Source organism: Musca autumnalis, unplaced genomic scaffold (genome assembly GCF_047663935.1).
Source record: "Musca autumnalis isolate F117 unplaced genomic scaffold, ASM4766393v1 scaffold_100, whole genome shotgun sequence".
NCBI lineage: Eukaryota > Metazoa > Arthropoda > Insecta > Diptera > Muscidae > Musca > Musca autumnalis.
Window position 1 is genome coordinate 239,115 of NW_027411646.1, and position 27,040 is coordinate 266,154.

The 27,040-nt window shown below is 38.3% G+C and overlaps 1 protein-coding gene across 2 annotated transcripts in view; it reads left to right on the plus strand.

Annotated features, from left to right (window-relative positions):
• Positions 1 to 27,040, plus strand: part of LOC141391782 (myosin-VIIa-like) — an 83,402-nt gene that overhangs the window by 48,760 nt on the left and 7,602 nt on the right. For both annotated transcript variants that reach the window (XM_073964478.1, XM_073964479.1), the window contains 6 exons: positions 7,927 to 8,139; positions 14,534 to 14,910; positions 14,970 to 15,576; positions 15,641 to 15,751; positions 15,815 to 16,665; positions 16,727 to 16,892. In XM_073964478.1, coding sequence (XP_073820579.1) covers positions 7,927 to 8,139; positions 14,534 to 14,910; positions 14,970 to 15,576; positions 15,641 to 15,751; positions 15,815 to 16,665; positions 16,727 to 16,892 — 2,325 coding nt within the window. The remainder of the gene's footprint in view (positions 1 to 7,926; positions 8,140 to 14,533; positions 14,911 to 14,969; positions 15,577 to 15,640; positions 15,752 to 15,814; positions 16,666 to 16,726; positions 16,893 to 27,040) is intronic.

Consider the following 27,040-nt stretch of genomic DNA (forward strand, 5'->3'; position numbering starts at 1 on the left):
GTAGAACATAAATGTTAACATTTAAAATTGTTGTCATACGAGCAAACACACATTCTGGGAGGCCACCATAAACAACGATCGATAAGGTGTGAAATTGTGACTCCAAATACCACCAACAAGTGCCATTGCCACTCTTACCCACCCTTCTTTTCTTGTATCAACCTCTTGCCAACTAAAATGATCAACGCGCTACCCAATATTTACTCTAAAAATTTATGGCTTAACGTGTCTTATCACTTAACGGATGAATGAAAAAAATAAGTCAACGTTTTTTCAGATGTTTGTTTTTTTGCCTATGACAGTGGCTCAAGGCGGACTGGTTTATATACAATGGTTTTTATTAATGTTATGAGAAAAAAGTGAAATGAGTAAACCGTAAGGCTGAAATTGTAAAGAGGGCAAAATATGCTCCTAATGATGAATTTTAAACATTAGGGCGGCCCAAAAAACAATATTTTTTTGCTTTTTTATGCCCTCCACCACAGTATGGAGGTTATATTAAATTTGTTTTTCTGTTTGTAACACATAAAACTAATCATTTGCGACCCTATAAAGTATATGTGTATATATTCTTGTTCAGGATAAAATGCTAAGACAATCTATCCATTTCCGTCTGTTCGTCTGTTGTAAACACTCTAATGACCGGAATAATTGATCTAGAGCCCTATATTTTTACACCCGCGTATATTTTTCCATAGCACAGTGGTCCCACTTGTATGGAAAAGAGTGCCAAAAATAGTTCTAATCGAGCTACCTCCTCCAAATTTTAAACGTAGGTTTATAACAAGCCAAAAGGATAGAAAACCATTTTTAGTGGATGTAGGTCCATATTTGGGTATATCTCCCATAGCAAGGTACCGCCCGATTTGTGGTACTTTGACGATTTTGGCCAAATTAAACAACCGATTTGGATGTTATTTTCCTCCTTGCAAAAAAGATTCAATATAGGTCCACGTTTAGGTATAGTCGCCATATAAATACTTACTTACTTAGATGGCTTTTGTATTAAACAGAATGTCTTGTTCCATAAGCCGAACTAAGAATAGATTTCCAAACGCACCGATCTTTTACTTTACTTCTCCAACTTTGGATGCCATGTTCTGTGATATCTTCTTCAACTTGGTCCTTCCATCGGAGTTTTGGCCTTCCCTTGGGGCGTATACCGTCGAGTGGCTCGTATTCAAATGCCTTTTTGGCGGGGGCATCTTTATCCATCCTGCTGACATGGCCAAGCCAACGCAATCGTTGTAGTTTGATACGTTTTACTATATCGATGTCGGTCGGCTGGTATAGCTCGTGGTTCATACGACGTCGGTATTCACCGTCAACGCATATTGGTCCATAAATCTTTCGAAGAATTTTTCTCTCAAACACACCAAGTTCTGCCTCATCTGCTTTCGCAAGTACCCATGCTTCAGATCCATACATAAGTACGGGTAGTATCAGTGTCTGGTAGAGCGTAAGTTTTGTTTGACGAGAGGTGGTTTTACTTTTAAACAGTTTACTTAGACCAAAGTAGCATCTGTTGGCCAATATTATTCTTCTCTTTATTTCAAGGCTTATATTGTTGATTTTATTTATGGCGATGCCGAGGTAGATAAAGTCATTTACTATCTCAAATTTATAATTATCAACATCCACAGTTGGTCCGAGTCTACTGGACGACTTGCGTGTTGATAGCATAAACTTCGTCTTATCGCCGTTGACTGCTGTTACGGCTCACGCTGATCTACCTATTATGTCTATGTCATCTGCGTATGCAAGCAACATTACATCTTTATTGCATATCGTGCTGTTTTTGTCTCTGGCCGTATATATATTAGCATCTCGTATGACCTTTTCCAGTAGGATATTAAATAGGTCACACGATAGACTGTCACCTTGTCTGAAACCTCGTTTTGGGTTGAAAGGCTCGGAGAGGTTCTTTCCTATTTTAACCGCTGATCTTGTGTCAGCCAATGTCATCCTGCATAGTCGAATTAGTTTTGCAGGGATGCCAAACTCAGACATGGCTTGAAACACCTTTGCTCTAATTGGGCTGTCGAACGCGGCCTTATAGTCGACGAATAGGTGGTATGTGTCGATTTGTCTTTCGTGGGTCTTCTCCAATATTTGGCGCAGTGTGAAGATTTGGTCAATTGTCGACTTACCAGGTCTAAAACCGCATTGGTATGACCCGATTATTTCATTGACCATGGGTTTTAACCGTTCACACAGTATGCTCGACAACACTTTATATGCGATGGGAAGGAGACTTATACCTCGGTAATTTGCACAAACCGTTTTGTCTCCTTTCTTATGTACGGGACATAGTAGGCTGAGGTTCCAATCGTTGGGTATGCTTTCTTCCTGCCAAATTTCGCAAATTAGCTGATGCATTCTCCTTAAAAGCATTTCGCCACCGGTCTTAAACAATTCGGCGGGAAGTCCATCAGCTCCTGCTGCCTTATTGTTTTTCAGCCGATTAATGGCTGTCGTAACCTCGCTTTGGCTAGGTGGTAGACATTCAACATTGTCATTTACAATTGGTTCTGGGGTATCTTCATCGCCATCCATATTCGATACCAAAAGCTTCATAAAGTGCTCCTTCCAGATTCTCAGTACGCTATCTGTATCAGTTACCAGATTCCCTTGGTCATCTTTGCAGGAGAATGTGCCTGTACCATATCCTTCAGTCTGGTGTTTTACACTCTGGTAAAATTTTCGGACTTCATTCTGACTCCTGAACATCTCGAGTTTCTCACGCTCACGTTTTTCTTGGTCCTTCTTTTTTCTTCTGAAAATACGCTTTTCCTCTCTCCTCTTCTCCCGATAAGTTTCTTTCGTTCTTCGTGTTGCTACTGAATGCAGTGTTGCTCTATATGCCGCGTTCTTTTCTTCTGTAGCTTTACGACACTCCTGATCGTACCATAAATTTTTAGGTGGAGGTTTTTGGTACCCAAGTATGGTTTTTGCGACATTCTTTGCCAACGTGCTTCTACATTATCGGGACAAGGAGTGCTGTTTTCCAGCATGCGAGTCAGTTTAGCGGAGTAGGCTTGTGCTGTCTGTTGTGTTTGCAGCTTCTCGACATCCAGCTTCCGTCCTGTGTTAGATCGCACTTTTGCCGCAACATTAAGACGAGTGCGTACCTTGGCTGCCACAAGGAAATGGTCCTAATCGATGTTCGCACCTCGCACACTGGACGAGTGTCTTCCATCTATCACAACATGATCAATCTGATTTTTTGTTTTTTCATCCGGGGATATCCACGTAGCCTTGCGTATGTCGAGGTGTGGGAATCTGGTGCTGCTCACTACCATGTTCTTTGCCGCTGCAAAATCAATCAGCCTCATTCCGTTGTCGGATGTTACCTCATGAAGACTGAGTTTACCGACCGTGGGACCGAATATATTTTCCCTTCCAATTTTAGCATTAAAATCTCCTAGAACAATCTTAATGTCGTGGCCAGGGCAGCGGTCATATACTCTCTCTAGGCGCTCGTAGAATATATCCTTGGTCTGTTCATCTTTCTCTTCGGTCGGGGCATGGGCGCAGATGAGGCTGATGTTAAAAAAACTTTGCTTTTATTCGGATTGTGGCAATTCTCTCATCAACAGGAGTGAAGCTGGAGACGAGATTTTTAAGCCTCCTATTCACCATAAATCCAACACCTAGCTCATGTTTCGTTTCATGGCAGCTATAATACAGTGCGTAATCGTTTGTTATTTTTACGTCTGCCCGGTTCCATCGCACTTCCTGTAAGGCGATAATATCAGCATTGTACTTGTCAAGTACATCCGCCAGTGCGCAAATTGCACCTGCTCTGTAGAGAGTCCTGACATTCCAGGTGCAGATTCGCAGATCATGGTCCTTAAAACGTTTGCGGGGTTCGTCAACTTTAGAGGGATTTGTTTTTCTTCTTTTTCTTTGTTTTTTCATAGTAGGCGGTGTTTTGACGGGGTGAGTGACTAGCCCAACGCCCAACCCAAGTTTTTAACGTTCTTATGGGTGAACGCGCGGCACATGTTAGCTCGCTACCTTCAACGGATGTTAAAGGCAGCTCCCCAGGTGACACCACGGGGAGGTCAGTGTCCACTTGAGATGAAAGAGGGACCGCGATAAATCCTGGGCTTTGCCATGTTAAAGCCGGTCAAGACCGTTGCTTGGTATCATTCATCCCCTACGTCACCCATAAATGTACCCTCAGATTTTCTGTATTTTGACAATTTTAGCGAAATTTTCCAACCGATTTGGCTGTAATTTGCATTTTGAGTTCTGAGTGAGCAAAATACCTCCTTGCCAAAAATGTTCAGTATAGGTCCAAGTTTAGGTATAGCTCCCATATAAACGTACCTCCCGATTTTCGGAATTTTGACGATTTTACGGGCGTGGTGTAAGAGGAATAACTTAGCGTAAACTAGAGACAAATGCGCACAACATTAGTAAAACTCAACATAAATAATAGTAATTATATTAAAAATAGAAAATAATAGAAAACGAATTATGAATTTGTTTTTTCATAAAAACATTGCCAATGCCATCACCTATAAGTTTCCTTTTGAAAATTGCACATTTACTTGTCCAATTTTTTATAATTTTACTCTTAACCTACGAATGCTTTGCGGGTGTACTTTTCGTTTTTAAGGCCTCACATACAAATCACAACTTCTTTGACTTAACTTGGCGTATAACCGGTGTAAATTTACAAAAATAAGGCTGGATGTTAAAAATTTGATATGTTTAGAGAATATTTATTTCAATCGCAATAAAATTTGTCGCCATCAATTTTTCGATTTTTGTCCACGGGCGGAACCACTGTGCATAGGCAGGTCAAGATCGAAAACTGGCTATATCGGCCCATATAACGCTAACTTCCGATTTTCGGTATTTTGGCGATTTTAGATTTTTGACCGAACTACACTTAACATTTAAAGTTCCCATTGGTCACAAAACATCTCCACCGAAAACGTTCAGCATAGGTCCATGTTTTAGTATAGGCTTCATATAACGGTACTTCCCGATTTTCGGTATCTTGGGGATTTCACCTGCACTTTTTGACCGAACTACCTGTAATTTTACATTTGAGGTTTCCAGTGGTAAAAACATCTCCAAAAAACCATCATTATGGGCCCATGTTTTAGTATAGCCCCCATATAATGGTATTTGGAGGATTTTAGCTATAATTTTTGACCGAACTACCTGTAATTTCACAGTTGAGTTTCCTAGTAATCACAAAAAATATCCACCAAAAACTGTCAACATAGGTCCATTATTTGGTATGGCCCCTATATGTATTTTGAGGATTTTAACTACACCTTTTTCCCGACTTACATGTAATTTAACATAATATGTTCCCAATGTCCACAAAACCTCTCCACCAACAGTTGGTAACATAGGTCAAAATTTTGGTATAGCCCCCATTTAACGGTATCACCCGTTTTTCCGTATTTTGAGGATTTTAGCTACATTTTTTGAAATAATTACCTGTAATTTACATTTGATGTTCCAATGGTCACAAAACCTCTCCACAAACAATTGGTAACATATGTCCCGATTTTCGGTATTTTGAGGATTTTAGCTAAATTTTTTTGACCGAAGTACCTGTAATTTAACATTTGATATTTCCAATGACCACAAAACATCTCCACAAAAAATTGTCAACATAGTTCCAGGTTCACGTATATCGGCCATATAACGGTACCTCCAGATTTTCGGTATTTTGAATATTTTAGCTACATTTTTAAACAAATTACCTGTAATTTAACATTTCATATTCCCCAGTGAAAAAAAAAAACATCTCCACCAAAAATTGTCAACATAGGTCCAAATTTTGGTATAGCCCCCATACCGTACCGCTACCACCCTATTTTCGGTATTTTGAGAATTTTAGCTACACTTTTTGACCGAATTAACTGTAATTTATCATTTGATATTCTCAATGGTCCAAAAACATTTCCACCGAAAATTGTCAACATAGGTCCAAATTTTGGTATAGCCCCCATATAACGGTACCTCCCGATTTTCGATATTTTGAGAATTTTAGCTACACTTTTTGACCGAACTATCTATAATATAACAATTGAGGTCCGTATTGGTGACAAGACGTCCCCACCAGAAATGGTCACGACAGGTCCCTGTTTAGTTATAGCCCCCAATTTTTGTGCATTTTGGCGATTTTAGTTTCAGTTTTTAATCGAACTAGCGGTAATTTGCGGTTTGAGGTTCCTAGCGGAAATTTGTCAATACACTGAAAATTGTCAATAAAGTTCTATGTTTTTGGTACAAGCCCCCATATAAAGGTACCTCCCGATAATAGGTGTTTTGGGGATTCTATCCACATTTTTTGACCGAACTACCGGTAGGACATTCGACCAAAAATTGTCAACACCTTCCGATTTTAGGTATTTTCACAAGTTCAACTATATGTTTACACCGGACTATCTGTAATTGGCTTCCTACTTTTGTTCATGTTTTGATATAGACCCATATAAAGTTACTACCCGATTTTAGGTTTTTTTTGGGAAGGATAGCTACAGTTGTTAACCGAACTATCTGTGATTCGACATTTGAGGTTCTCAGTGGTCACAAAAGTTCTCCACCAAAAATTTTCAACATAGGTCCACACTTTGATATAGCCCCATATAAAGGTGCCGCCCGATTGAAAACATTTTTAAATAAATTTTTTACCTTAGTTCGGTGGTCACAATATATTTCCACATAAAATTGTGGACAGGAAAGAAAATAATATTCCATATTTAGTATCAGAATATTTTATGGTGGAGGTTAAAAAAATTTCGGGCCGGTCGAACTTAATTTTTTCACTTTTTTTAAGCGCCCATCTCCTAAATTGTTTCCATTTAATCCGAAAACCTTTTATATGAAATTTTATGGTTAAAAAACGAATTCTACAAAAAATTGTAAAAATCGGATAAAATTCCGGTATAGCTATCCATATAGGACCCAAAATACCTAAAATCGGTTTATCGGAGCTATACCAAAATCCGATCCGATTTTCACAATTTGTGTAGGATTCATTTTTTTAGCCACGACCATAAATGCGAATTTTAGGTAATTTTCGTGAAAATGCAACTTTGGCCCAAAACAAATTATTATGGAAACAAAGACCCCTCTCGTGGCACGGGTTAACGTTAACATGATCGACATAAAATTTCATATATAAGGTTTTTGGATGTAATAGAAAAAAAAAAATGGGGTAACCGTTTCAAAAAAAAAAAGTTATTATTTTTTGGGCCGCCCATATATCCTTTTTTATAAACCCTTAAAAAATTAACGAAAACCGAGCCGATGTCATTATATATTGCCCAAAGAAAAACGAACAACAATCTGGCAAATGTCCCATTCCTAGGGATCTTAAGAGTAATGTTCGTGTACAGACTTTACACGCATTGCAACAGTGACTATAATAAGAGTATTTCCAATAATAATTACAAAACATAAATGACCATATGAGAGCCACTGTCTAGAACAAACCTGCATTTTATTTATAACAGCGACAATAAATTTCGCTGTCATCATTTTGTATGAGTTTAATAAACTACCGCCAGGTAACATCTAACAAAAAATTCGATCGCATCAGTAAAGTTTTAAAGCGACCGCCACCGGCAAGTCAGATAAATATTTACGATTGATAGTAGAAAAATTGACAAGTGTAGAAGGGTCGTAATTCTTTTCGTTTTTCTTGACAAGTAAAATAAAACTGTAGTAAAAATAAACACAATTTATGATATAGATTTGTTCTTGTTATTGTCTTAATTTTTGTTGTACTGAATGTGTTTGTGTACTGCACTATGTTTATGTTTTGTGGGTTGTACGAGTAATAGAAATGAGGTGTTTGTATAAGAGAATTTCGTTGTTGTTATTATTGTTGTAATTAAAGAAATGTTTTTTTTTTAACTTTTAATTTCTCTATTTTCTTGGCTATAGGCTTTAAAGAAATCTCTTGAAACAACTACCGCTAGCGGAGGCACTATACGTTTACCCAAAACTAAAGTTTCCGATATCGATGCATCAGAATATAGTTTTGCCAAATTCGCTGCCACCTATTTTAATTCGGGTGTCACGGGTCATTACAGCAAGAAACCGTTGAAAAAATCATTACTTGATCATGATTTGCCTTTGGATGAAATTGCCGCCCAGGTAAGTTGTGAATGTGCTAATTAAAATATTATATCATACAGGCAGTAGCTGCAAAAAATTCACGAGAATAATTTCCGAAAAAAAGTAGATTCATTGACACCTGGCTAAAAATGAAACAAAAACTTCCAATGCACAGAAGATTAAAACAATGGATATTTTTGTGAAAAAATATGTTCTTTGATAAAAAAAAACTCTCCTCTTTATGTGACTTAAGGCCTGCGTACATAAGCTGCTTTGCCTGATTGCCTTGCTTTGCTGCTTCAATAAAAAAATAAAAGAACAAAGAAGGCCGACCCAATTTCCAACTGATGGCAACCCAGTTCGAAATTTCGTCTTTATTCTATTATTTTTATTACGTCAGAAATGAAGCAGGTAAGCAAGGCAATCAGGCAAAGCAGCTTATGTACGCAGGCCTTTACATACGTATATTTTATCTGATAATATTTCAACAAATTGATCATTGCAAAGATATTGTCAGATTCGGTATGTAATAATTTGTCATAGTTAACAATATTCTGTGTCCTACTTATTTATATGAAATATAACTTCGACAATTTAAATCTTCGGGCCAGTCACGTCATTTTCTTTCTTAAACATGTTTGTATATGATCTTAGTTAGGTGGCCAGGACCACTACAGAATATTTGATACATAAGCCGAAATGATTTCTACTACTTTCTATTAGTTGCTTTACTTTCGCAATTTTGAATATCGCGATTTTAATGGCGTCTTTCACTTGATTACTCCACCTGAGCCTTGGCCTTCCCGTTCTTCGCCATAAGGCCAGCATTTATACGTCTTTTGAATGAAGTCATCATGGCTCAGACTTACAACATGGCATATAGGGTGGGGCAATTTGTATGAAAGGAAAATAGCCTTAATGGGCGCTTCGCATTTCTGATTCTTGAGATTGTACTGAGCAAAAAAGTCTACTACAGGGATAGGCGATGTGCGCTTACTGAGAGCAAGTGAGCATACATTTCAATGCATTTTACATTGAAGTTATCGCTCATTTTCTCAAAGAGTGACATATCAGTTGTGAAATAAAAAGAAGACTTGTAAGAAGAAGAATTGTAAGCACTTCAAAAACAAAGCCACAACTCGTGAAACAGAAATAACGCTTTACGTGCTGATGTATGGTTCCGAAGCAAGGGTACTTGCGCAAGCAGATAAGGCAGTGCTTGGACCAATCTGTGTTGACGGTGAATATCGACGTCGTATGAATCACGAACTGTATCTGCTATACAACGACATCAATATAGTTAAACATATCGAGATGCAGCGACTGCGTTGGCTAGGCCATATAATAAGAAAGAGCGATGATGAACCCGCTAAAAAGGCGTATAAATTCGAGCCACATGGCGGTGCACGCAGACTTGGCAGGCAAAAGAATAGACGGCACAAACAAGTGGATGAAGAGATGACAAGGCGCAGTTTTCCAGAAAGCGAAGCACTAAACAGAGAGAATTGGAGATCTTTTCTTAGTTCGGTCTATGGAACAAATGTTCTGTAATGGGCCAGCTAAGTAAGTAAGTTCTTTATAAACCCAAAAAAGAAGTATGCCAAACCCGTATTATATGAGCTGTAACTCGATGAGTTTTAGAGATATTATCATGAAACAAGATAAAGTAGAAGTCATAGAAAAAATAGAAATTTCCAGAGTTAAGCCACTCTTTGAGTAACGTTTTTATCGGACTATTGACACTTTTTTTTGGATATCTTTGCATATAACATCCAAACCATTGAGATTTTCGATGCAATACTAATTTATTAGGTATTTCCAGAGGCTAACAAACATTTATACCAAACATTATTTTGAGGAGTTTTGAATAGGTTAGTCCAATTTTACCACCTGATTGATTGTAATTATACCATCCACTGTAGTATGAAGGGAATATTAACCATTACAATTCCATTAAAAACTAATAATAAAATTTTTTTTAGACAAATCGAGTTCCAACCGGAAGAGACCCCATTAGATATTGGTGATGATCGTAAATGGGCCTAAACCTAAAGTTTTAACCCGATTTTGTATCTGTCCTATAGGTACCAATAATAGTCCAATCGGAGCGAAATTGAAAGAATGATTTGAATTTAAGACAAACAAGTAAAAAAGTATCAGTCGGCTTTGCCGACAGAAGTATACCCTCAGCCTGTGTGAATTGAAACACTTATTTCCCACAAAAATGTATTTATGTGGTTTTCAAAATTTTGGCGTAGAAATTAAAAAACTTTGATTTGGACAAAAGCTCAAAAATTGTCGGGGGAGTTACCTAAAAGAATGGACCGCTTGTAAGTGGGTCTTATTTTGGGAGTCATTTCTCTCAATAGGTTTCAGTTGGTTACCATTATACGAGGAAACATGTAATTGCCTACGAACAATATAATATCGCTGTAAACAGGGCCACAAGGAGAACTTTCGAAAAAAAATGTCCAAAATGTGATCCTCGTATAGACCCCTAACTCCAAGGAGTAGACCGATAGACCCCACTTTTGTGCATAAACTAACTTTGGACAAAATGTTCCGAGATCTAAAGTTTGGACTAAATCGTTTGCTCCGTTTATAAGATTTCGCTCGTACCATTTTAGCGAATATTTTCGAAATTTTGTTTGGGAGGTATCGGCAGTTGTGGACCGATATTACTCATCTTCAAACTGAAACTTAGTTTGGACAAAATATCCCGAAAGCCAAATATTGGACCAAATCGGTCGATCAGTTGGAGAGTTATCGTGCTCCCCAGCCACAACATATGGAGCCATAGGGGCTGTCTTCTCAAGCTGTATGGATTTGCCTCTGAAAAAAGTTTTACCGTCGTAATGGAGGAAACGAATGCAAGTTGCTTCAACAAAAATCGAAGTGATTTGAGAGCAGCTCTTAAGGCGAACTTATCCGAAATTTGTGTGGTAGGTTCCAGAAGGATTGGACAAATATAGTCCATATTCGAACCTGATCTACATATGTATATCTGGTAGATATATTAGGATGTGTAAAGAATGGACCAATCGGTCACTCCCTTCAATAGTTACCGTGCTTAAAATTTTTCTGAACATTTTTGAACTTTTGTGGGGGAGGTACCTGAAGGAGTCTACCCATATAACCCATCTTCGATTTTAAACTAAGTTTGACCAAAATATTACGAAACCTAAATTTTAAACCCGAATGGGTTGATCCGTTTGAGAGTTATCGTACGTACCAGCTAGCCAGACAGACAGACGAACAGACGGATGGACATTGCTAAATCGACTCCAAATTGTCTGAAAGGGATTTCGTTCAAACATACATGATAATTGTTCCACAAACATCCCATAAGGGACAAAGGAGACTTCTCTCATATCAATGAGTGCACCCCGATTCATATTAGCTCAATGATATGGGATCTACAGTTTATCGCCGAGTCCGAGCGACGTGTCTAAGATACCACTTACAAACATACATGGGGTCTAAAACCATTATTTTTCAACATTTATTATTTACATTAAATAGTTTGCCCGTATGAAATTGTTTATACCCTAGTTAGAACAAATGCTGAAATTGCAGATTTCAGCCATTTCGGTGGTATATTGAGGCTACAACTTTGAAAATATCTAAAACCGGAAGCCGCCGTTCTTTTAGGGGCTTTATGAAGAAGTGAACTTATACCGACAAATATCAGGTGGAAAGTTTTATATAAATTATCAGCCATTTCGGTGTGATATTGAGGCTAAAAGCATCAAAATACCGAATGTAGACGAGGACTTACACCGAAAACTTTCCGGTGGAAAGTTGTATACCCCTAACGAACAATAAATATCAAATTTGAGTCTAAAAACTTCAAAATACCGCAAAAGCGGGAGGTGCCGTTCTATGGGGGCTATATGCAGATGTGGCCCTATACCGACAAATTTCAGGTGAAAAGTTTTGTACCTCCAGCAAAGATTTAATACCAAATTTCAGCCATTTCAATGTGATATTGAGGCTATAACCTTCAAAATACCGTTGTATGGGGGCTATATGCAGACGTGAACCTATACCAAGAAATTTCAGGTGGATAATTGTATACCCATAACGAAGACTAAATGCCAAATTTCAACTATTTCGTTATCTTCAAAATACTGAAAATTGGGAGGTACCATTCTAGGGAGGCTATATCAAAACGTGGACCATGGCCCATTTGCAATACCATCATGGACTAAAGAAATTCATGTACCAAATAATAAAGCTCTCTCTTAAAGATTGCGAGATGTATCTTGCAGATCAAAAATATATACTTTACAGGGTCCCCGACGAATATTCCGATGTGTTACAAAGGGAATGACAAATATAATTATACCCTCCATATTATGTTGGAGGGTATAAATTTATCAACAAAGCCGATTTCTGAATTTTGACACCCATAAAATGTGATGATTAAACGTATTTTAACGGTTTTTAAAATGTTACTATTTGTATTAAGTCAAGCTTAATCTCATATTTGTTGTTTTCAAATTTAACAAGTAAAAAGTCGTTAAGTTCGGCTGGGCCGAACTTTTTATACCCTCCACCATAAAATATTTTTAGGTGGAACAACTTTTCGACAATGGATAGACTCCTACTGCCTCCCACTATTGCTTAAATTACACTGTGAACACAAATGTTGTGGCAGAGATAATTCCTTTTCGAGATGAAAGCCCTTGATGTGCGTGTGTTAAAAAACCCGAAGGACAGATGCGCCGTGAGTTGAACTTCCGCGTTATGGCGTGATGAAGTTTTTGCAAGAGACCCTGTGGGCCGGGAGGTACGGTTATAAGGGGGCCATACCAAAACATGGACCTATATTGACGATGTTTCGTGGAGATGTTTCATGACCACTGAGAACCTCAAATGGCAAATTATAGCTAGTTCGGTTTAGAATTTTAGCTAAAATTCTCGAAATACCGAAAATCGGGAGTTACCGATATATGGGGGCTATACCAAAACATGGACCTATGTTGATGATGTTTCATGGAGATGATTCATGACCACTGAGAACCTCAAATGTCAATGCAGATAGTTCGGTTAAAAATTGTGGCTAAAATTCTCAAAATACCGAAAATCGGGAGGTGCCGTTATATGGGGACTATACACATGGACCTATGCCAATATCCTTTGGGATATAAGTTTGTTGATCACTAGGAACCCTAAGTGCCAAATTATAGCTAATTCGGTCTGCAAATGTGGCGAAGAACGTCAAAATACCTCAAATCCGGAGGTACCGTTATATGGGGGCTATACCAAAAAGTGGACCGATGTAGCCCATCTTCGAACTTGACCTGCCTATGGAAAAAAGACTCTCGGGTGCAAAATTTCAGCACTCTATCTCAATTATTGCGAACGCTAGAGTGATTACAACAGACGGACGGACAGACGGACATGGCTAGATCGTCTTAGAATTTTATCCTGATCAAGAATATATATACTTTATATGGTCGCAAAGGATTAGTTCGATGTGTTACAAACGGAATGACAAACTTAATATACCCTCCATACTATGGTGGAGGGTATAAAAATTAACGGGTTTGAAGATACGGTGCGAAATGTATAAAAATTATGGAAATTTTCTATAGTTTTTAAAATTTGAGGCAATAAATGTATTTAATTCTTATCTACAAATTTGCTTCAGACGTCAGATGAAGATTCACATAGGTTTCAGAGATATAGCCCAGATCTGACACAACCAAACCCAACTAGGGATTTTGTCATTTGGGTCTGTACTTTCAAAAAATCCTAGGCTCAAATTGTTTGCACAAGATTCCCTTAAAAATTTTGCACAGTGTAATCTTACATTGTACATTGCTTTGTTGTTCTAGATAAAATTGATGAAAAAGCACAACAACACGACGACTCTATGGAAATCCGCTTCTAAATGAGGATCTTCCTAAATGTGTAGCTCTTGTAAATCACCACTTATTGCTTGGACCATTAATAAATTTTCCACTCCAAATTTGTGTGATTCTGTATTGCTTCTCACACTTTATGTTGTTTTTAAATTCATTTCCAGAAATATTCCCTAGATACATTGCCAAAGAATAACATTAAATATTTTATTATAGAAATTTAGTTATTATATTTACGGCATTGTTAAATAACCAATCACGAAACCTAAAAATAATTTCGAGTTGCAAGAAGGTGATAATTAACGAACAATATAAACACACGTCTCAAATAATTATAGAACGATAATTGAAACATTATTCGATTTATTTGCTGAACGTCTAGTAGCTGATGGTTTGGATGTTGTTATGAGTTTTTAAATTGTCTTGTGATTTATGGTCATTTTGAAACGAAAATCAGTACAAGATTTTGAATTCATATAATGAGCTTCTTTTTTTGCTTTTTCCATACCTCCGACATTATAAATTATGTTTTTGATTTTTGTTTGTTTTATTTTGGTTTCTAGTCCATTTGGATAATGATTCTGCGTTTTATGGGTGACATGGCAGAATCTAAATATAGTGATGATGGCACCGATGATGCGTCGGAAGGTGGCACTGTGAAAACGAATGTCATGCAAAGGCTCACACAAACTCTTAGCCGCTCCACGGTTCAGAGTAAAGAATTTCAAGAAGCCCTAGCAACGATGGGAGATCAAGAACAGCATCGACGTTTAATACGGAAAACGCTGAAAAGGAAAACTAAATTACCTGAAATTCTAAGAAAAGCTCTGGATAACACCAGCGAAGTTGAATATTATCAGCAGGTTTTGAATACCAGAATGAGTAATTTGGAAAAGCTACATTTCATTATAGGTCATGGCATTTTGAGGCCAAATTTAAGGTATGGTAATCGGAATGGAAAGTATAAAAATAAGCCCTATAATTTTTCAATATTCTTAGAGATGAAATATTGGCCCAAATCTGCAAACAATTGACCAATAATCCCTATCGCACCTCCTTTGCAAAAGGCTGGATATTGTTGTCGTTGTGCATTGGCTGCTTTCCACCAAGTCCAAAATTTGTCAACTTTTTGAAATGTTTTCTACAAAATGGTCCCGAACTTTATGGACCCTATTGTGAAAATCGCTTGAATAGAACTCTTCAAAATGGACCGCGCACTCAACCTCCCTCATGGTTGGAACTACAATCGACACGTAATAAATCTACCATTACATTGGATATCTTCCTAATGGATGGTAGTGCAAAGAAATTACAAATTGATTCGGCTTCCACAGCGGCTGAGGCAATACAACAACTCTCAGAGAATATGGGTCTGATTGATAATTTTGGTTTTTCGCTGGTGATTTCAATTAATGACAAAATTATGTCTTTGGGTAATGGCAGCGAACACATTATGGATGCCATCTCCAATTGTGAACAATATGCCAAGGAACAGGGACAAAATGAACGTAAAGCTCAGTGGAAATTGTATTTCCGCAAGGAAATGTTTAGCTCTTGGTATGATCCCAGGCAGGATAAATTGGCAGCGTATTTGGTCTATAAACAGGTAAGAGAATTTTGGAATACATTTGCAATGGAAGTCTTAAACATTTAATTTATTTACTTTTTAGATTTGTAGAGGCTTGAACTTTGGAGAATATCGTTGTCGTTCCGAGAAAGACATAGCCATGATATGTGCCTTGCAGTATTATGCGGAATATGGAAACGAAATAAATGACGAGGTTATTTATTTCAACTCACTTTTCCTACAATTTTTCTTTAATTCAAGAAAATCTCTTTTGCAGACCCTTCGTGACTTTATACCCCAAAGTGTTCCAAAGGATCTGCTAATAGCAGGTGAAAAATCCATTCAAACCTGGACACAACTTGTACGAGAAACCTTTCTGAAGCATGAATATGTTAAACTTAAAACACCAAAACAAACAGCCATTGAAGACATCTGTCTATATGCCCATCTAACGTGGCCCATGTTGTTCTCCAGATTCTATGAGGCAGTACGAACGGATGGACCACAACTTCAGACAAATCAAATTGTCATTGCCGTAAATTCTAATGCCGTTTATTTTGTCGATGAAATGGAACAAATATTGGCTGAGCTCTCGTATGCAGAAATAACAAAGGTTTTAAGTAAAACGGATGAAAGTAACCCGGTCGATAGTTTACTATTGGAAACGGCGCAAAAAGAAAATTTCACCTTCAAATGCTACGAGGCCAAAGATGTGGAATGTCTAATTACGTATATGATTGACAATTTGAAAAAGAGATCACGTTATTGTATAGCTTTGGATAAAGTAAACCCAGCTGATGAATTGCCAAACAGTAAGGAGGGGTTGTATTTGAAGAAGGGTGATCTTATTGAGTTAACGGGTGGTGTGACAGGTTCACAACTTCTAGAAGCTGAAAACCAAACATTTTCCGGCCTATGCAACAACATTAAAGGAGAATTTTCCCCCAAAGCTGTTATGGTATTGGCGTGTCTTACCAAACCCTCGGATAAGATATTGAAAATTCATCGTGAAATGTTAGAGAGTGCACCACAAAAACCCACCCGCTCGAAATACAATACCATACAACGTCAAAAAATGCACAACTTGAGTAAATTTGCTCAAGATCATTTTCGTAGCAATAATTTAGGGTAGGTGGAAACACGATGTTGTTTGATTGAACATTGATTTGAAATCCTTTCTGTATTATAGTGGCCGCAGAGGTTCCACTTCCACAGGATTGCATAGCATTCGTTCGGAGTCGGATGAATTGTGGCGGCATTCACGAACACTTTTGAAGGCACCGCTGTTAAAACAACTGCAACAAGACTACGAATTATTTGAAATGGCTGTTACTATGTTCCAGAATATTTTGAAGGTATGTTGGAATCTACGTTTAAATGCGAACATTTGTCTTGCAAAACTTTAGCATAAAAAGCTAGAAACCAAATAACTGTCCTGAATGGCTTTAAGGGAAAAATAAAGAAAGTCTTTTCATTATTAAACCCAATTGTGAATCTCCCGTAAGAATTTTCAGTTGGATGGGGAAGAGCTTTAACGGAGTGTGTCTTAAAAATCAATATCACGTTCACCTATGAAACTCTTAAAAGTCATTGGTTTACACGCTGGGTTAGTAAACCGCACGTGTTAACTACTTACTACTATAAGACAAGTAAAAACGCGGTAAGTTGGCCGGGCCGAACTTTTTATACCCTCCACTATGAAATATTCTGAACTAATAAGGAATAAACTATTGCTTTCTGTTACGATGTTCAGAATTTGTAGTGGAGAAGTTTTACATTTTTGTGTTTATTTTTCCCAATAAATTGGGTGGTACAACTATTAGAGCAGATATTTTTTCATCACTACAATTCGAAAAAGTTAAAATACATTCAATTTAGACTGAAAGTGTGGATACAAATTTAGAAACGCTAAATTTTTTGACTGAAATACCCGCAATTTGACATTCGAGGTTCCCTGCAGTCGCGTAACTTCACCACCAAAAATTGACTTCTCATGTCTCCAGTGGACCATCTTCATGAGGAGTCAAAGATTCTTCCAGTACAGCAGCACAATGTCATAGTTTTGTTGCATAAATTTTCCGGGTGTTACTGTGAGAACCATCCCAATCACCATTAACCTGCCTGGGTAGGAGGGGCAGGTCAAGAGGGATCTTCATGACATAGAAAGTGAGTTCCGGGGTTACTAGAGAGTACCCCTAGATCAACAAGCATATCGAACAGGTTTGAATAGCATTCATACGGATGTAGTCGTAGACTCCATAATCAACTATCGTTTGAATGAGGTCCTCGGAGTACATCCCCCATCTATGGCAACTGTGGACCGTCAGCTGTCACGACAAACCAGAGTAGTTTTGGCTCAACAACGCTCTGCAGCCATCTAAATTCCCATAGGGCAAGGATCCATGACACCGGAACAGGCCTGTACCTTTTCAACTTCTCTGCCAAACCTACTCAACTAACTCCATTAGATCTGTAGTTGCATCACATCGAATCAGCCACATTCCTGCAACTGGAGATTGACCCAGAGTTATACCCTCCACTACGAGCTGTATTGAAGTAAAATGGAACAATTAGTTTCCTTTCGTTTAATATGGCTAACCTTCAAAAGGAATGTTTTTAGACTGAAAGAAGACTAAATAACAAATTTCCGATAATGTGGCTAAAAAATACCAAAAATCAAAAGACACGCTTCTATGGGGAATGTAAGAAGACGTGGATCTCTACTGATAATTCTCTTCTGGATTATTTTCTCACCCCGTGGAATATTAAATAAGAAATTTCAGTCATTTCAGTGGGATATTGACGTGACGAACATTGGGAGGTACCGTTCGTATCGAAACATGGACCTATACAGACGAAATTCACTCGGAAAGGTTTTTATCTCCAACGTAGCATAAATACAAAATGTCAGCCATTTCTATGAGTTGTTGTGGCCACAACCTTCAAAATACCAAAAAATCGGAAGGTATCGTTCAATGGGGGTATATGAAGGCGTGGACATACAAATTTCAAGTGGAAAGTTTTGTACCCCCAACGAAGACTAAATACCAAAGTTCAGCCATTTCGGTGGAATATTGAGGCCACGACCTATGGGGGCTATATGAATGCGTGGACCTATACCGATAAATTTAGAGGGGAAAATTGAATTGAATACCCCCAACGAAGACTAAATAACAAACTTCACTATTTTTATGGAGTATTGTGGCCATAACCTTTAAAATACCGAAAATCGGGAGGTTCAGTTGTATGGGGGCTATATCAAGACGTAGACCTATACCGACAAATTTCATATGGAAAGGTTAGTACTCTAAACGAAGAATAAGTACCATTTCGGTGTGAAAATGAAGCTTAAACCTTTAAAATACCGAAAATAGGGAGGTACCATTCTATATGGGGATTTAAGAAAACGTGGACCGATACATCCCATTTGCAATATCAAACATCCTAGGAGGAATAGAAACTTCTATACCAAATTACAAAGCTCTATCTTAAAAATTGCGACCTGTATCTTGATTTCAACAGACGGACGAACAGATTGACATGGTTATATTGATTTAGAATTTTAGCCTGATCAAGAATATATATTCTTTATACGGTCTCCGATGAATATTTCGATGCCTTACAAACGGAATGATAAATTTATGATACCCTCCATATTATGGTTGAGGGTATAATAAATATACCCAACCTTATATATAACTAAATTAATGTCTCGACGAGCTGAGTCGCTCTGGCTACGTGTGTCCGACCATCCGTCCATCCGCCCGTCTATCTGTCCACCTAAGCGCTACATATAGAAGGCAAATTTGATCGGATCGTCATGAAATTTTGGATGTGTTGTGTCTCCAGCTTCAGCTGAACTAGCAACTGATGGTTATGAATTCCGTCGTATAAACCTCGAAACCCCAGAGACAACGGTTAAATCACCTTCGAATCCGGGAAATAAGACTCCTACTTTCAACGTCGCGATTGAAGTGTTGGGACGATTCGAGAAGACACCCGATCCGACTTCAAATTTCATCTTAAAGCCATCTGTGTATATCTTGATGTCGTTACCCGCCAGTGGTGAATCGTTATTTTATTCTTTCCTGCTTGGAAACGTTACTTCAAAAGTCAGATCAAACACCCAGAGTGCATTCAGTAATCAGCATTAATTACAATTTCTCTCGGTAGTTTGTGAAGCACGCAGGCGAGTCCGTATGCTTTATCTCTCCTCATTCCTAAAGCATGAATACAGCATTGCAAGCCGCAATAACTTGTATGTGTAAATTTAATGGCATAATGTGCATCACTTCGATGCACGATGGGGCCAATAGCAGGTTTTCGAGGCAAAAAGTCAATTTTTGAAGTGAACAATTTGAAAAAAATAATAACGGATTTCGATTGCCAACACTCTGAATCACTAAAAATAAGAAAATAAATCAATCTGGTAACATCACATAGCGGTATACTGATCTGGCAATGGTGACATATTTTCTTATGCATCATTTTCCGACATTCATTATAAATAAGTAGTGAAAGCATTTTAGGCGCCAAAAAGAACATTTCAACATTTTTATATTTTTTAAACATGGAAAGCTCTTCAATGGGTATGTAAAATAAGATAGTGTTAACAAATAATAAAAATGTTATGTGTGGTAAATATATTTTTGAGTTAAGATGTTATGTCTTTTTTGGAGTATTTTGCTTTGTTATCCATGCGTTCTCTGGAGTATAACTTTTGAGATCTAGGTAGATCTAGGATATTATATATATGTGGTGAAAGGTATTAATGAGTACTATCATTTTGTGAAAAAATTAGCTGCGCCTATCTGCGCCTTTTCATAAAAATCTGATTTCAGATGTCGTAATACTTAAATATATGGACATTGTTATGTTTTGGTTGGCGAATAATCGGAAACCCATTAATGTTACCAATTGGATTTCGGAAAAATTTAATAGACGTATATAATAATAATAATATATAATTTCAAAGATATCGCAAACTTTGGCTTTTGTGGCGGAATCTTAGCCGATTTTTACTAAATTTGGAACCTTTATTTTATTACTTATAACAAAGCACAGACAAAACCATGAAATTTGAACATATGTATATAGGGGAGCTATTTCTATATCTGAACCGATTTCAATATAACTTGACAAACTTATTTGTAGTCCGAATTCCGTAAAATTTTCCAAATTTTATTGTAATTTGATGGAATTTGCATGCTTGGTCAACCATTTTCCTGAAATGGGGCGAACATATATATGGGAGCTATATCCAATTCTGAACCGATTTCAATATGATTTTCGAAAAATGTTTCTAGACCGAAATCCGTCACACATTTCAAATTTCATCAAGATTGGACATACATAGAGGGATTGGTGCACCAAATACCTAAAATCGGGCGAAAATATATATGGGAGCAATATCAAAATCTGAACCGATTTCAATATAACTTGGCAAACTTATTTGTAGTCCTAATTCCGTGGTATTTTCCAAATCGCATAAAAATTGGACAGAATTTGCGTGTTTGGTCCATCAATTGCTTGAAATCGGGCGAACATATATACGGCAGCTATATGTATATATGAACCGATATGAACTAAATTTGGCATATAATACCCTAGACAGACGGCAGCGTTAATTTGCATTAACTGCCTTAATTCAAATTAATTCGTTCATTATCCACATTCTTAATGCACAAAATCAAAGGAAATTTAAACTGGATTTAGCAATTTCAATATGGCAATGCTGTAAAAGAGAGCCCATATTCATGTAGGAGAGAGAGCATATTCATGCTCTGAGACACAATTAGCATTGAAAATCAATTGTCTTTTGTCAAATTTCCATGTTAAGAAAATAAAAAAGGAAACAAATCAGAAATTTTCGCGTTTCTTTCAAATAAGTAGTGGTCTTTCTCGAATAGAATAGCAGCTAATCGTTTTTCGCGCCTTCTGTCAAATCTATTTTTAAAATTTTTATTTTCAAAAGCATTTCATTACCCACCATACCAATTCTATCGAAAATAATATCTTCTTCAAATGTTCCTTTTGAGTTTTGCGACATTTTTTAATATTAAAAGGACTCAAAAATATCGCGAATAAATTTAATTTATTTTTGCATTATCGTGGTGAAAAGGTCAATGGTAGAAAGTATATTTGTTTCGCATATTTTGGCGAAATTTTGTAAAACTTTATGAAATGGTCTGCTGGGTACAAACAAACAACACAAACATCTGTTTCATAAATGCAGAAACTATGGTCTGTCAGGGTGAAAAGTTAATTCAAATTAAGGAATTTTTAATGCAAATTAACTCTGCCGTCTGTCTAGGGTATTAGTTTCTAAGCCCATTATAAACATCTGTACAAAATTTGGAAGGTCTAGCTTGCCCCAGTGATTTGTTGCCTCGAAAACCTGTCATTGGCCCCATCGTGCGATGCATGCGGATTTTTTGTATGCTAGATAGCCATCCACTTACTAGTGATGCATAAATCCAAATATTTTGTGAAATATGTTGCATGAAACGGTTGCTTTATGAACACCATGTTCCATGTTACGTTTCCCACGACAGATTTGAGTCTAGGAAAATGCCTAGCAATTTGGAGTGATCTGATAGGGGTAATTTCTTGACATCGTAATTGAGGAAAATTAGATATTGCAAATTTGGTTTTTGTAGTGGATAGCAACGTTACAGTTTTCCCTGGATTCACCCCAGGTAATTTCTTGCGCCTGAGTATCCAGTGATTTTAGGGCTTCGTTCATGATGGCACTCAGTACGGATAGAAATAAACCATATATAAGTATTACCACATTGCCTATATAGGAAACCTTCGTCGACATAATTTACGTTGTCTTCACAATTTGGGCCATGTGGCCGTTTTATTTTAACTTTGGCCTCCGCTATGCCAAGAAACCGCTTGTTCCCTGTCTCTTCAATGACTCCAATCCATCCTCTGTTATCTAGAGAAATACACTCAAGCTATTGTTGTTGGGTTGCTGAGAGGTATTCTGGGCAACCAAACTCTGGCTGGAGGTCTCATTGAGATTTATGGTGATTTTCAGGCTGATGGCGTCTCAAGCAACGCTGAGCTTAACCATGTATTTTTCCAGAAATTCCTTCGAGAATTCATTTGATGACCTTGTAAAAACGATGCGCTTCGCCAGAGTCGAATAGGGGCACAGGAGACACTTACTTACTTACTTAGTTGGCCCATTACAGAACATTTGTTCCATAGACCGAACTAAGAAAAGATCTCCATTCCTCTCTGTTTTTCGCTTGACTTTTTGGAATACCGCGCCTTTCCATTTCTTCATCCACTTGTGTGCTCCATCGAAGCTTAGGCCTGCCGATTCTGCGTGCACCGCCATGTGGCATGTATTCATACGCCTTTTTAGCGGGTTCATCATCGCTCATTCTCATGATATGGCCTAGCCAACGCAATCGTTGCATCTCGATACGTTTAACTATATTCATGTCTTTGTATAGCTTATATAGCTCGTGGTTCATACGACGTCGATATTCACCGTCAACGCAAATCGGCCCGTAGATCTTTTTAAGAATTTTCCTCTCAAACACACCAAGCACTGCCTTATCTGCTTGCGCAAGTACCCATGCTTCGGAGCCATACATTAGCACGGGTAGTATCAGCGTTTTGTATAGTGTTATTTTTGTTTGACGAGATGTGGCTTTGTTTTTAAATTGCTTACTTAGACCATAGTAGCATCTGTTGGCCAATACAATTCTTCTTCTTATTTCACAACTGATGTTGTTTGTTGTGTTTATGGCAGTGCCGAGGTAGACGAAGTCTTTAACTACCTCAAAATTGTAGGTACCAACTTCTACGGTTGGTCCGAGCTCTATGGACGCTTTGCGCGTCGACACCATCAATTTGGTCTTTTCGCCGTTTACCGCCAGACCCACTTTCGCAGATTCTGCTTCGACCTTCCTAAAGGTATCAGTTACTTCCTTTACTGATCGTCCCATGATGTCTATGTCATCAGCATAGGCAAGTAACATGTGGCTATTGGTGTAAATTGTGCCATTTCTTTTGACATTTGCATCTCGTATTACCTTTTCCAGCAAAATGTTGAATAGGTCACACGAAAGGCTGTCTCCTTGTCTGAAACCTCTTTTGGTACAAAATTCTTCGGAGAGGTTATTTCCCATTTTAACTGAGGACCTAGTATCAGTTAGAGTCATCTTACAAAGCCGGATGAGCTTTGCGGGAATACCAAATTCAGACATTGCATGGAATACCTTTGATCGGAGGGGACTGTCGAATGCTGCTTTATAATCGACAAAAAGATGAAATGTGTCGATCTGCATCTCTTGGGTCTTCTCAAGGATTTGCCGCAGGGTAAATATCTGGTCAATGGTGGACTTGCCAGGTCTAAAGCCACATTGGTATGGTCCAATTATCTCGTTGACCATAGGCTTTATTCGTTCGCACAGTATCCCTGACACTATCTTATAGGCAATAGGGAGTAGATTTATGCCCCTATAGTTGGAGCATACAGTCTTATCTCCTTTTTTGTGGACGGGACATAGGATGCTCAGGTTCCAATCGTCGGGTACGCGTTCTTCCTGCCAGATGGTGCTAACTAGCTGATTCATACACCTTATCAGCGCGTCGCCTCCGGTTTTAAACAGCTCGGCTGGTAAGCCATCGGCTCCTGCTGCTTTATTATTCTTCAGCCGGTTGATTGCTGTTTTTACCTCATCTTGGCCGGGTGGTATACATTCTATACCATCTTCTGGGATTGGATCTGCGGTATCATCGTCTTCGCCACTATTGGACACCAGCAGATTGGAGAAATGTTCCTTCCATATCCTGAGCACGCTATCTGTATCTGTTACCAGATTACCTTGCTGGTCTCTACAGGAGGATGTGCCTGTACCAAAGCCATCTGTTTGATGTTTCACTCTTTGGTAGAATTTTCGGACTTCATTCTGGCTCCTGTACATCTCGATTTTTTCACACTCCCGCTTTTCCATCTCTCTCTTTTTCTTGCGGAAAAGACGTTTCTCTTCTCTCCTTTTCTTCCGATATCTCTCTCGTGCGCTACGCGTTGCTACTGTTTGTAAAGTAGCTCTATATGCCGCATTTTTCTCTTCGGTAGCAGCACGGCACTCCTGGTCATACCATGAATTCCTTTGTGGAGGTCTCTGGAATCCAAGTATGGATTTTGCGGCTGTTTGCATGGACTGGGCAATATTTTGCCATTGTGTTGTTATGTTATCGGGACAAGGAGTGCTCGCGTTAAGCAATTGGGCTAGTTGAGTGGAATATGCTGTGGCTATCTGTTGTGTTTGCAGCCTATCGATGTCCAACTTCCGCGTTGTGTCTGTTCGTGCTTTATTTGCAACGTTTAGACGGGTACGTACCTTTGCTGCAACAAGATAGTGGTCCGAATCAATGTTTGCGCCTCGGAACGATCGTACATCCAACACGCTGGATGAATGTCTTCCATCTATCACAACATGATCAATTTGATTACTTGTTCTTTGATCTGGGGACAGCCAGGTGCCCTTATGAATATCGAGATGATTAAATCTGGTACTGCTAACTACCATGTTTTTTGCAGCTGCAAAGTCTATCAGCCTCATACCATTGTCAGATGTTTCACTGTGGAGACTGAATTTCCCGACTGTTGGGCCAAAGATATTCTCCTTTCCAATTTTGGCATTAAAATCGCCTAGAATGATTTTAATGTCATGGGCAGGGCAACGGTCATATGTTTCTTCTAAGCGCTCGTAAAATATATCTTTAGTCTGTTCGTCCTTTTCTTCAGTGGGAGCATGAGCGCAAATAAAGCTGATGTTGAAGAATTTAGCTTTTATTCGAATTGCAGCAAGTCTTTCATTCACTGGGGTGAAGCTGGATACCAGATGTTTTAGTCTCCGACTAACTACGAATCCGCAACCAAACTCATGCTTTACGTCATGGCAGCTTTAATACAGTGCGTCACCTTTAGGTGTTGTTGTGACGCCTTTCCCAATCCATCGTATTTCCTGTATGGCAGTAATATCGGCCTTGTACTTTTCAAGTACGTCTGCCAATGCGAAGACTGCACCTTCTCTATAAAGAGTGCGAACATTCCAGGTGCAGATTCGCAGATCATGGTCCTTAAAACGTTTGCGGGGTTCGTCAACTTTAGAGGGGTTTGTTTTTCTTTTCTTTCGTTTTTTCATAGTAGGCTGTTTTTTCTAGGGGAGGGTTACTAACCCGACTCCCAAACCCAAGTTTTTAACGTTCTTATGGGTGAACGCGCGGCACATGTTAGCTCACTACCTTTAACGGGTGTTAAAGGCAGTTCCCCAGGTGACACCACGGGGAGGTCAGTGTCCACTTGAGATGAAAGAGGGACCAAGATAAATCCTGGGCTTTGCCATGTTAAAACCGGTCAGGACCGTTCCTTGGTATCTTCCATCCCCTACGTCACCCTACGTCACAGGAGACACTTAGTTTGTAAAAAAAATTATGTTCCATAACTTGTTCGTACTTTACCTCATTCCCCTTCTTGTCGTTAGCCAGATCAAGCAGGTTGTGCTTATCGACTTCGGGCTTTATGTCCTCTGTTGGGAAACGTTCACGCTTGGATGGAAGCTCATCGTTGTTAGAATCGTTTGGCTTTCTCGTAATCCTCCACAATTTTTGTATAAGTGAGTCCGCTTCACCCTGCTGGGATACTGTACCATTTGCAGCATTCAAAACGATTTTGCAGAGAATAAACATTGCGTTTTTGTACTGTCCTTTTCCAAAGGACTTTTCGTTTTTATACCATCCGCCATAGTATGGAGGGTATATTAAGTTTGTTTTTCCGTTTGCAATGCATTTAAAAACTCATTTGCGACTCTATAAAGTACATACATTCTTGAACAGGATAAAATTGTAAGTCAATCTACCCATGTCCGTCGTAATCACCCTAGTGATTACTCTAGCGTGCACAAAATTGAGTTAGAGCGCTATATTTTTGCACTCGAGTATATTTTCCCCACAGGGAGGTCAATTACGAAAATGGGCTATATCTGCCCATTTTCCGTATTTTCAGGATTTAAGCTAAAATTTTTAACCGAACCAGCTGTAATATGACATTTAAGGTTATCATTAGCCACAATAATATACCCTTCAATTTATGAAAAAAAAAATTATTTAGGAATTATGGCTTAAGATCCTGCTGTTCTTTCTAATGAACAAACAAATTTACGACAAAACTCTTAGTTATGGTTCAACATATAGTAAAAAATAGAAAAGTTGTGAAAAGTCGAGGGGAAGTTGCTAGCGACATTTATCGGCTATTCAGATCTCGCTCGCTCGTCCAAAAATATAATGATAGATACAAATGTTCTAAGGCATAGGTCCACTTTTTGATATAGCCTCCATTGGTACCGCCCGATTTTCGATATTTCTACAATTTTAGCCACATTATGAAACCTAATAGGCCGAAATCTGATTTCAACCCAATTTATGGCGAAGTATATAAAATGCCATAGAAGTTTTCCAAATTCAGGACTGTAAC